A 12202-nucleotide genomic window follows, 5' to 3' on the forward strand; every position below is an offset into this window, starting at 1 on the left:
TTCTCTGCAATACTCCTTACACACGTTACTGCTTTTTTGCTGTTTTTCACAGGGGAGACACGAACTAACAGCTTATAACTGTTCACAGTCAGGATGCTGGACAGCTACAAGAAACTGCTGCATCATACGGCAGGAGATGAGATTCTGGGGGCTGGAGGGATGGGTCAGTGGTTAAGATTACGAGTTCTGGCTGCTCTTCCAGTGTTCCATTCCAGCATCCTCATGGTGGGCTAACAACTGCCTGCTGACTCCGGCTCCAGGCATTGATGCCCTTTTCTAGCCTCCATGATGCATGGGGTGCATACAACAGCACACATGCAAACACTCAATGGCATAAAAATAAGCCTTTAAAAGTAATCCTGGGGCTTTTTATTTTGTCTTAGGGACAGTTTCACATAACCTCAAACTTATTACATAGCCAAAGATGACCCTGAATTTAGATCCTCTTGCCTCCCCCACCCGGGCGATGGTTACTGGTTTGCACTACAGACAGATTTAATACTGATGCAATACAAAGTACTCCAGGCTGGCCTCAAACTTAGAGCCATCCTCCTGCCTCAGCTGAGTAGTACTCTGAGATCACAGGTGTGAGACACCATCTTGAAACAGTGTGTAATCAGTCATATGAACCTAAGTACATCACCAATGGTCAGTAAGTGTTGAGGCGCTATTCCCCATCTGTGTGAAAAGCTGAACACTGGAGACAGCCCAGGCTGGCCTTAAACTCATCTTCCCTTCTCTCCTGAGCACTGGGACTACAGGCCTGAGCCATCATGGCTGACTCTGGTTTGGTGTTTTCTGTTTGTTTGCTTGCTTGTTTCTCTCTAGCCTTGGCTACCCTGGACTCACTTTGTAGACCAGGCTGGCGTCGAAATCAGAGATCGGCCTGCCTCTGCCTTCCTGAGTGGGATTACAGATGTGTGCCACCGTGCCCTGCTCTGGTTTGGCTTTTTGAGACAAGGTAGGCTGCCTTGAACTGACAAGATTCTAGCCTGAGCCTCCCAAATAGCTGAGGTGACTCAGCTCACATCTGCAGTTCCTCTGTGTCTCCTCTAGGAGACTTCCTTTCTTACTTTTTTGTTCTGCTGGATGACAGACACTGTTCAGGGCCTTGATCTCACTCTGCATGGTCATCAGTTCTGACTTGTGCTGAGCCTGTCTTTGCCCACCTACATGTGGGCAGCTAGCTGCCTGGCTTCTCACTGTCCTGCACAGCTTTCCACCTTCAAAGAGGAGCTTGGACCCTTAAAGCCCCAAGGCTTGCCCAGCACCAGGGAGCTGCTGGTGGCCCAACCGCAGGCTCAAGTTCTTTTTCAGTTCTGTTGCTACACGGGGGGCTGCAGCCCGGATGGCAGCCTGGATACTGTGTAGGTTCCACTGGGTTCTCAGGAGGGCATCATCCAGCCTGAAGAAGCCATCCCGAGTGCGCCGTACTTGTGTGCAGACAGCAGTGCTCTTCAGCTCCAGGCCAATTTCATGCACCAACTTCCTCAGCTGCTGCTGTGTCTCATGCATACACTGCACCTCTGTGGGACAGACACGGACAGACATGACTGTCAGGAGCAGCTCCAGGGACCAAGCTGACCCGGATTCCTATCTCTTGGACTCCTCTCCACAAGGCACATCCTTCAAGAGATGCTTTTTAGCTCTGCTGCAGGGCCCCAAGCACAGCGGCAGTGCAGATCACAGGCCCCAGCTACCCCTGCTGGGTCAGACTGCAGCTCCCAGCTTCCGGCAGCACTGCTTTGACACTTGGTCTACTCACATGCTTTCATGTAGGGCTTACTGTCAGGGGCTTTGGTCAGGGCTCAGGGAAGAAGTCAACAGAACATGGAAGGGGCTGGGGTAGAGCTGGGCGAGACTCAAGAAGTGACAGTAGCGTCCAAGGGGCCTATAGCAATGTGGACCTGCTCTAGGAATGAGCTGCTAGATCCAGCCTCTGCTCTTAAGGACTGGCTTCAGAGGCCTGGGTAGACAGGAGGCAGACGCAGCCTTTGTGCCGTTACTTTGAGTTAGGCTGACCACCCATGGCTAGCCAATCAAGGCTGTCTGTGTATGCTGGCTTTGGCATGCCACACATGACCCAAACGCAGGCTCCAGCTTCCTGGGTGACTTACCTAGCAGAAACTCAGGAGGTGCAAAGTGCAGACAGCGAATGCCAGAGATAAGCATTGGGGACTTGTTCATGGGCCGGATCACACCTTGCACAGCCATCTCATAGGCCTCCTGGGACTTCAGATCCAGGTTGGAGTACCTGGGAGACAGGAAGGCCAGAATGGGAGGCCAGTGTGGGCCGCCTGCCCCACCATTAAATGGTGTATCTTCATTGTTCTCTAAATTCCCCACCCATCCTCTCTCCATTCTCCCACCCACCTTGGAGCAGCCTCCCTTTCCACCACCAAAGGCATCCTTTGTCACTCCCTGGCTTCACCTATTACAGGCTGAGCACCCTGCCCCCTCCCTGCACACTGTGCTCCACCTTACCTGAGGTGTGCAACCCAAGGGACCTCAATACCCCCTATTCTAGGGCCATCCAAACAAATGCCCTGGTGTCCTCCTGGTCCCTTCCTTCCTGCTCTCACTTCATCCTCTCTAACTTCTCCCTCTCCTCTGTGGTTGCTTTCCCTGCTGCCTCCAGGCTTAGATTAGTGGGCCCAGTCCTCACAGCCTGCCTCCTTCACTGCCTGGCCTTTCCACATGAGACCATAGTGCTGCTTCAGAACTGTCCAGTCCCCACTGCCCTGGCCAGCCTTATCCTGCTTTCCTTTGCTCCTGCCCCAGCCCTTCCCACTTCAAGCCCTGTTTCTTGGCTTCTGAGCACAACTGGCCATTTCAGTCATGGCATGGGGCCTGGCTCCCACTAATCCTTTGAGCACTGTTCCCTGAGCCATTTCCTGCAATCCTGCAGGCTCTGCCCATGCTGTGCTCCTGTCCCTACCTGGGACACTGTGCTCAGGTGCATGTCTATCTCATTTACAGACAGCTGGCTAGTTTTCTGGGAGCCATAGGGTTTATGCCTGGGAGTCAGGGGCCCCAGGCTGCTGGGCAAAGGGCTGTTGGCCAAGCTCTCAGATACTAGGTGATCCCATCAGCTGCTCCCACCTCCAGTCCTGTGCCTCAGGGGTGTGGACCCTAGGTTCCCTCTCTAGATCACCTGCCCCTTATCAGGGCAGAGGGAGCTCTTGGATCTACTTACATCACTAGTGCCTTTTGGTGGGAGCCTTGGATCACAGCCAGGATGCGTTCCAGCATCTCTCTGGTCACATGGTCTGGAAGAGGCACAGGGTAAGGGGCGTGAGTATCACTTGACAGGTGGCCAGAGAGCAGACCACAGCCACTGAGGAAGCATCTTTTACCCCAAAGCAGCCCATTTTGGAAATGGCCAGTGTCCATTGAGGGGTTTTTACAGATTAGGTTTGTTTGCAGACCTTTAGAAAGAGCTCAATAATGTTGGGCAACTGGGGCACGCCTAAAATACCAGCACCTGACAGTCAGAGGCAGGAGAATAATGAGTTGAGGCTAGCCTGGGCTACACAGCAAAATAAAAATAATTAATCAACTAAGCCCGAACGTGGTGATGTATTTCTAATCCCAGCACTCAGGATGCAGACACAGCAGGTAGATCTCTGTGAGTTAGAGGCCAGAGAGAGTTTTAGGCTAGCCTGGGCTACAGTTAAGACTCTATCTCAAAAGATAAAAAGAAAAGTTGACGAATAGGCTAGGGAGATGGCCGAGTGGTTCAGAGTACTGGCTGCTCTTACAGAGGACGAAGATTCTGTGTCTAGCACCCACATAATGGCTCACAACCATCTGTAACTCCAGTTTCCAGGGGATTCAATCCTCCAGACCACCAGTCTCTTGCATACAAATGGTATCCATGGTGCACATATCCACCCAGGACACACAAAGTTCTTTTCAGATTGATGAAAACTGGACTCTCGTCTCAGCAAGATTCAGTGTCTAAAGAGTTTCCTCCACAAGTGAAAGCCAAACACAATGACACTTGCCCTGGTCTGTGGCTGTCCATGCTAGTGGCAGCAGCCACACGAGGGAGCAACTCTGTCCCACTGAGACCCACTGAGGGACTGAGCAACTAAGCCTCAGACTTTCACAACTACCAGGAAGCTGAGACCTTGGGGCCCATGGGGATACATGCCAACTTCTATGCATTGCCAGGACTTGGGAGCAGCATAGGGCTGAAGCCTCAGCAGCTGCTGTCTCCATCCTATCTGACTGCAATGAACCTCTGTGCTACCTAGAATTAACCTGCTAGTCTCCCTGGCCCCTGACAAGCTCAATCAAGTGCTTCCTCTTCCAGGAAGCCCTCCCAGCATCCCTAGCTTCTTCCTCTTCTAGGAAGCACCACCCCCACCCACACCAGTTCTCCTAGTTTTTCCTCTTGGGTACTTTGCACCTGGATCTTTCCTAACACCTAATATACTTTTTAACTCTACTTTTTATTTATGTAACTGATATATGAAGAGTTGGTGGATTTTAATAGCAGAGCAAGCACAAGGCTCTGAGTTTGGTCCTCAGTACATACTTAAATCACCTTTAAAAAAGTTGTTATGCCTGGCAGTGGTGGCACACATCTTTAATCCCAGCATTCAGAAGGCAGAGGCAGGTGGATCTCTGAGTTTGAGGGCAGCCTAGTCTATAGAGTGAGCTCCAAGACAGCCAGGGCTACACAGAAAACTCCTGTCTCGACACCCCCGAGGCCAGCCTGGTCTACAGAGTGAGTCCAGGACAGCCAAGGCTACACAGAGAAACCCTGTCTCAGCACTCCCTGAAAAGTTATTGTTGTTGTTATTAGTTTGGCTTGGTTTTTTGAAACAAGGTCTCACTATATAGCCCTGGCTGTCCTGGAACTCACTCTATAGACCACGCTGGCTTCTAACTCTCAGAGCTCCTTCTGCCTCTACCTTCTAAGCACTGGGATTAAGGGCAACGGCCACCACAACTGGCTTTCTTTAAAATGTTTAGACTATGTGGGACACAGCAGCGATGCTCATAACATCAGAACTGCAGAGCCAAAGGCAGAGGCAAGTGGATCTCTGTGAATTCAAGGACAGCCTGGGCTACAGAATTTCAAAAATAAGATTAAGGTAGGGTTGGCAGGATAGGGCAGTGGGCATAATGCTTGCTGCCCAAAACTGGCAGTCTGTTGGGAATTCAGCCAGATGGAAGGGTAAAGAGGCCCTTAAGCGGATGAGCCTTTGGGTCCTATTTCATTCCCTTGCAGTGAGGAGTTCGCTCCTGACCCTGCTGAGTACAGTTCCTGGAATCCATGGTAGAAGAACCATCACCAGAAAGTTGTCCTATAATTTCCATATGCATGCCATGGCATCCCTACCTCACCCTTAAACACACACACACACATACACAAAGCTAGGTTAGCATGGCAGACATGGATCACATGAGTTTGAGGCCAGCCCAGGGTATCTAGCAAGACCCTGTCTCATAAAACCAAAATTATAGCTCAGCCTCTCCCTCTCCTCCCCAGATTCCTGCTTCCTCCTGCCCAGAAGCACCAAGTTGCTCACTGTTTCTAGGAGGTGGGATGCTGACACACACCAAATGCACAGACAAAGCTTTACTGTACCACATATCTTCAAGCTGCTAACAGCAAGTATGGGACACCACATTCATCACCATTGACCACGTGTCCCTCCAGTGCCTGGTCAGTTGTTGGTGCTCAGAAGTATCAGTTGTCAAATGAACACATGGACTAGGTCCCAGGGCATGTCTTACAATATAGGACTAGTGAGGAAACCATCCTCCATCCATCATCCACCTACACAGCTACTTAATAAGCCTCAACAGGTCCTTGGCCCTGTGCAGTGTGTGTGGCCACAAGATGAACCTCACAGTCCATCTCTCATGAGGATAGTGCTGCTTAGGTAGACCCTAAGCAATCATTCACAGTTAGTTTCCACTCAGGGTGCACCTAATGTAAGACTGAAGCATGGAAGGCTCCCTGGGGGAGGGAACATCCAAACCAGGAGAGGAAGCAGGTGCAGGGTATTCTGGGAGGCAGGTGTTAAGTGCAGAGTTCTAGCCTGAGCTTAGCTGTGCCGAGATGGAACAAGCACCAATGTGGCCTGGAAGGGTCAGGAAATAAAGGGAGGCTGAGGCAGCTACCCCTCCCACCCTGCCTCTGGTCTCACCGTAAGTTGTCTTCTCTACCAGCCGCCCATCTTCACAGAAGTTGTCTGTAGCTTTGCCCAGGAGGCCACGCACTGTGTAATCCTGTGGGGACAGGGCAGGAGAGTCCCCTGTAAGCTCTGGAAGTGGCAGCCTGATGCTGGCTGGGGCCTCATGGAGCTCCATACACAGCATGGCCGCTGCCTCCTGCCCTGAGGGAGCACATGGGCTCTACTCTGGGGTTGGGGGCAGCTCTCTGTGCTCTGTTCCCTGTGACCTGGACATGGTGCCAACACCAGTCTCCACCGCCCAGCCAAACTGAACAGTGTCACCCCTATGTCCTGTCAGCTTCGTCCTGGCCTCTGCATGGGGCTAAGCTTCAATGCCCATGTCAAGGCAGTGCTGGTGGCCCACAGGAAATCCCTTCCTCTCACTCTGTACAGACAACTGCCTCTTCCTGGGGTAATGACAGTGAGGGCATAAAGATGGCAACAGCAGCGACATTGAGTCAGCCTGTACTGTGTGCCAGTGACTGAGTGAGGGCTTACATGAAGTCACTTTAACTCCCCACCCCCTCACCCCCGGATAAACTGTCTCAAGGAATGCTCTCCTTATTCCCATCACTGACTTGAGGAAACTGAGGCACAAAGATGTTAAGCAATCTGCAAGGACAGCTGACATGTGGCTGGTTAGTAGAGGGGCAGAGCATGGATTCTGTCTCTCCTTCTCCCTTTTTCTTTTCTTTTCTTTTTTCTTTTTATTTTTGGTGCTGGGTATGGAGAGCCTCATGCATATGGAGTGAGTATCTCACCACAGCCCTGAACTGGGATTGTGAACTGCAGCCTTCTGTTCCCAGATTCTGTGCTGTTTAGTTCTGATGACACAGCTGCCTAGTTTCCCCCTAGCAGACCTCACAGTTTCTGGCCTCGCCCAGTCCTGGGGGAAGCTCAAGGACTGAATAGTGACATCCACATTTGTCTTGCAGCGAGAACAGAACTGCTGAGCTTGGACTGTGTTGTGAGACAGATCCAAGCTCAAATTTCAGTTCCTAAAGCATTAAATTTGTGACCCTGGCTAGGGCACCTTCCTCCTAAGCCTCAATATACTCAACAGGAAAATGGGAGAGAAGGTGGGACGGGGCTTCTCTAAGGCAATCCACACACAGCTCCTGGTGGTGCTCAGAACAGAATAGTGCTGGATCACTATTCTTCCCTGTCAGTGACCTCTGGAATAAACACTCTTCCCGTATCTTTAGAGACCACTATACCTTGGTGAAGTGAGCATCATACACGTCAGTGAGGAGTCTGCAACCATGTCCCACGGCGAGCACTGAAAGGCAGCCAGACCCTCTTTTATCCAGAGTCCTTTTCCCTTTGCCTGGGAACTACCCTTGCTGCTCCCTGCCACCCAAACACTCTTCTCTTGCTGCTGTAGCCAGAAGGGAAGAAGCAGCGCTCTGGCCTCGAGGGAAGAAGCCCCTCCGAGCAGATATCAACATGGGTCTCCAAGGCCTGGGCGAGGGTGGCATCTGGCTCACGGTGGGAAACAGACCTGGGTGCCCAAGGAAGCTCCCACAGGGTTCTGAAACCACTCAAAAGCAAGAGACCATCGTCCCAGCTCCACCAAAATGCAATTACATTTGGGGTTGGAGGGGTGGCACTCACCTGTAATCCCAGCCCTTAGGAGGCAGAGGCTGAAGAACCCTGAGTTCCACAAAGCCTTGCAAGTAGTCAAACCTTGTCTCATATAAATGCATACATTTTAAAAATAAAATAAATCAGCTGGGTGTTGGTGGCATTCGCCTTTAATCCCAGCACTTGGGAGGCAGAGGCAGGTCGATCTCTGTGTTCGAGGCCATAGTTCTGGTTTATGAAGTGTGTTCCTGGTCAGCCAGGGCTACACAGAGAAACACTGTCTTGAAAATCCAAACCAAACCAAACCAAAAATTCCAAGTCAAGGTGACATATGCCTACAAGCCCACCACGAAGTTGGAAGAGGACCAAGAGTTAAGGTCATTCACAACAAGCTGGAAGGCAGCTGGGCTCACCGAGACCCTCAGAAAACAAAAACAAGTACCTAGGTTTTCTGACTCCAACTTTTAACATCTTTGACCCTCAAGCTGAGTTAGTAAAACAGATAAGGATGCTCAGGCCTGTGTATACCACACAGATGGAGGGAGGCAACGCACAGGAAGCTAATGGCACAAAGGAATGATCCCTTAAAGCTGCCTATGGAGCCACTTCCTGCCTAGTCCCTGATCTGTTTATTCCTCTATCTAAAGAAATGAATAGCTTTCCATTCACTGTTAGAGAAGAAAACAGGGAGGTGACATGAGATCATGTCTGACTGTCTGCACCTCAGGAAGAAGGGCAAGGGAACCAAGACTGGAGGCTGTACAATGTGGCTGCCCTTTGACCCCACGGCCACAGATGGCTTGTGACTTGGGGCTTTGTATGCAGCTCTGGCAACATCCAGACCCTAACTAAAGGAAGCAGAACCACATGCCTGGCTGCACTCTAACCTGATGGTAGCTCCTCTGGAACCATGGGCCTTTACCAGCTGGGTCACCTCAGCTCCAGTGCTACTCTGTTCACTCATTACACTATATAGCATCTACCACAAGTGTGGCAAATACATGTCGACAAAAAGCCTTGAGCCACACATCATGCAGGAATCCCTTGACAGAGGCAGACCCTTCCCTTGCGCAGATCATCTTCCCAGCCGATGAGACATGAAATCACTGGAAAGGGGAGTGGTGGGAGAGTGAGGTCTGATAGGCTGCGGGCTGGGCTCCTGATCATTTCCCGATTCTCCCCCAAGCCCACAGCGATATCCCCAGCCTGAGTGCATCACTTACCAAGCACACCAGAAGCCTGGACATCCAAGCGGTGGCCAACACCGATCTTCAGGCTTGTGAATGCTGGACCACGTACTGGAAAGAAAAAGCCAGTTCATTTCCTCAACTAATAAGCCCTGGGGATCGATTTGGCATGAGGCCTTCACTCCTAGAACCTAGAATTCCTAAAGCCTCATGGGGCTCAAATCATGATAGGCTACATTCCCAGCCTTCTCCTCCATGGAAGCTGGAACCATGACTATTTTCCCAGTTTCCTGGGTCCAGAGAAAGGACAACCCAAGAATCTTCTACTCTGCCTATCACCATCCTCCCCACAAGAGGCTTCAGTTCCAGACATTACACTGGGCATCAAGTTTATGGGGTTCTCTGCACAGTGTCTGCTGATAGAAAACCTGACCCTTCTCCCACTGAGTCTGTGGGCTCCTAAGGAGGGACCGAGGTCCGTCTGTCTACAATACTGCCCTATGGCCCCAGATTCAGTTTTTCAACTACTAAAAGACTGCCCCAGAACTTGGGAGGCAGATGCAAAAGGATCAGTACTTCTTCAAAGAAGAAGTTCTCATATAGTGAGTTCAAGACCAGCCTAGATTACAGGAGGCTATGTCTCAAAACACAAAAACAAGGACTGGTGAGGTAGCTCAGTGGGCAAAGGGACTTGCTGCCTAGTCATGATCCTAGGACCCGGTGGCCTAAGAGAAGTGACTCTCAAAAGATGCCCTCTGATTTTCACAGGCATACCTTGGCATGCATATTTGTGCACACATACATTTAAAAAAAAAAAAGACCTACTAGCTGGGTGTGGTGCTGCACACCTTTAATCCCAGCACTGCGGAGGCAGAGGCAGGCAGATCTCTGTGAGTTCCAGGCCAGCCTGGTCTACAAAGAGGTTCCAGGCCAGCCTGGTCTATAAAGAGAGTCCAGGCCAGCTAAGGCTACACAGAGAAACCCTGTCTTGAAAAACCAGGAAAAAAAAAAAAAAGGACCTACCTCACAGAACCATGGTGAGGAAAAAGGTAACATGGTTTCTAGTACAGAGCAATTATTAATTAACTACAAAGGTCTACCTGAGGTTCTCAATTTCTATTTAGAGTCCTAGAATAGTTAAATCAACAAGCTACAGTCCACAGACCAAACCATCAAGTCTACTTTTGTTTTGTTTTGATGGGCCTCACTGTGTTGGCTGGGAACTCCTGAGTCTCAACCATCCTTCCGCTTCAGCCCCCTTCAGAAGACACAAGTTGTACACGTGTGTACAACTGCTTTGAATAGCTGCTCTGCACTCCAGTAGCGACTGGAGTATGAGAAGACGCCTTCCTTCCTATTCTGTCTAGAGATGCTCTGCACTACAGCGGCAAAGGTGAGAACAGTGCCGAGGAAACCACGTGGCCAGTAAGGCCTAACATGCTCAAAATCATACCCCTCTAGGGGATGTTTGCCATCCCTGGGCTAGAAATCTAACTCAGCCAGGGATTTCCGATGATATGACAGCCAGTACCCCGCCTGACTCACCGAGTCTATGGGTGGTGAGGGTGGGCACACTGGTGGCTGTGAGAGTCAGCTTCTTCTCTTCGCTGCCTTCCACAGGGCCTAGCAAGAAGCGAACACGCTGTCCAGGAGCAGGAGGCTTCTCTGCATTGAGACCTAAACACAAAAGGAAAGGACTGTCAATACTTTCCCAACACCTGGAAGAAGGCAGAGAATAATGATAGTACAGAAGATAGAGTTGTGTATTGTAGAGAACAGAATAAGAGTCCTTAAGAAACCAAGTGTGCTAGCACACATCTTTAACCCCAGCAATGGGGAAGCAGATCTCTAAATCCAAGGCCAACCTGAGAGTTCCAGGACAGCCAGGGCTACACAGAGAAACCTTACCTCGAAAAACCAAAAACAAACAAACAAACCTCTACAAGTGTCCATAAGAAAGACCAGGCTGGAAATGTAGCTAAGTTGTTGGACTGTTTGCACAATATAAAAGATGCCCTGGGTTTCCATCCCCAGTACCCATTAATGAGAAGTGGTGATATACAGATGTGATCTAGGCCCCTGGGAAGTGAAGGCAGGAGGATCAAAAGTTCAAGAACATCTTTAGCTTACAAAGGAAATTTGAGGGTATACAAAGAGTTGTTTTATTTTATTTTATTTTATTTTTATTTTTATAAGGGTTTTATCTGCATGTATATCTGTGCCCACAGAGGCCAAAAGAAAGCATCAGATCTCCTGGAACTGGAGTTGCAGACAGCTGTGAGCTGCCATGTGGGTGCTGGGAATCGAACCCCGGTCCTCTGGAAGAGCAGCCGGTGCTCTTAACCGGTGAGCCATCTCTCCAGCCCCCACGAAGAGTTCTTTTTAAAACCAAAAGAAAAGAAAAAAGAGAAAGAAAAAAAAAATGGCATTTGAAGCTCTGTGTGGTGGTGCATGCCTATGATCTCAGCATTTGGCAGGTGGAGACAGGAGCTTCACAATTCTCAAGGTCTTATTGATTTCAAGGCCGGATTAATTAATTACACGAGAAATCCAAGAAAAAAATAGTTTAAATTCTAACTCTACAATAGTAACCGTGCGAAAATCCTTACTACGAATGCATCTCTCTAACAGAAAATAGCAGAAAGTGGGGAGTAATGAAATGTACACAAGAGAAAACCAGGAAATGGCTAAAACCAGGCCAATGGATCACGTGGTTTCATTCTGCGGGAAGGATCCCAAACGGCGTCGGACTCTGCAGAACCGTGGGTCCGCGTTGAAGCACTCACCTTTCAGCAGCTGCAGCTCCACGGTCTCACGCACGTGCAGCCATTTCAGCCCCGGAGGTTTATAGACCGCGAAGAGGCCCTGTAGTTGCTTCATGCCAGAAGACCTCATGGCTGGAATACAGCAGTACTTCATTCGGAATCTGAGATGCAAACGGAAGTGCCATGTGGTCCTGTCCCAAATGGAGTCCCTACTGTAGGGTGCCGCCATCTTTCCTAAGCCGGAAGAGGGTCACATCTTATTGTCCTCCGGTGGAAAATATGAGGTGGAGAAGGAAATAGGGCCGAATGTTGAACAGCATAGCGCTCGGTAAAGTTCTTTTTGGAATCCCTTTCAGGAGTTTTTGTTTATTTCCCATATATCCCAGGCTTCCCTCAAACTTGCTGTGTTGCTGAAAATTCCCGATTTTCCTGTCTCCACTTCCCAAGTGCTGGAGTGACAGGGTTAATTCAC

The 12202-nt window shown here is 50.0% G+C and overlaps 1 protein-coding gene across 2 annotated transcripts; it reads right to left on the bottom strand.

The window, feature by feature from the left end:
- Nucleotides 1–346: 346 nt before the first annotated feature.
- Trub2 (TruB pseudouridine synthase family member 2) lies at nt 347–12110 on the bottom strand. 2 transcript variants are annotated; one of them, XM_021643563.2, is made up of 8 exons: nt 11752–12110; nt 10511–10642; nt 9002–9076; nt 7412–7473; nt 6168–6249; nt 3197–3269; nt 2118–2254; nt 347–1526 (listed from the first exon to the last, which is right to left on the bottom strand). In XM_021643563.2, exons 1-8 carry the CDS (start codon nt 11957–11959, stop codon nt 1246–1248), a joined length of 1050 nt encoding a protein of 349 aa, XP_021499238.1. In that variant the 5' UTR covers nt 11960–12110; the 3' UTR covers nt 347–1245. The 2 variants fall into 2 exon arrangements, with proteins under 2 accessions (XP_021499238.1, XP_060245801.1); XM_060389818.1 differs by lacking the exons at nt 7412–7473; nt 11752–12110.
- Nucleotides 12111–12202: the final 92 nt, after the last annotated feature.

The sequence above is a fragment of the Meriones unguiculatus genome, chromosome 8, assembly GCF_030254825.1.
Source record: "Meriones unguiculatus strain TT.TT164.6M chromosome 8, Bangor_MerUng_6.1, whole genome shotgun sequence".
In the NCBI taxonomy this organism is placed as follows: Eukaryota; Metazoa; Chordata; class Mammalia; order Rodentia; family Muridae; genus Meriones; species Meriones unguiculatus.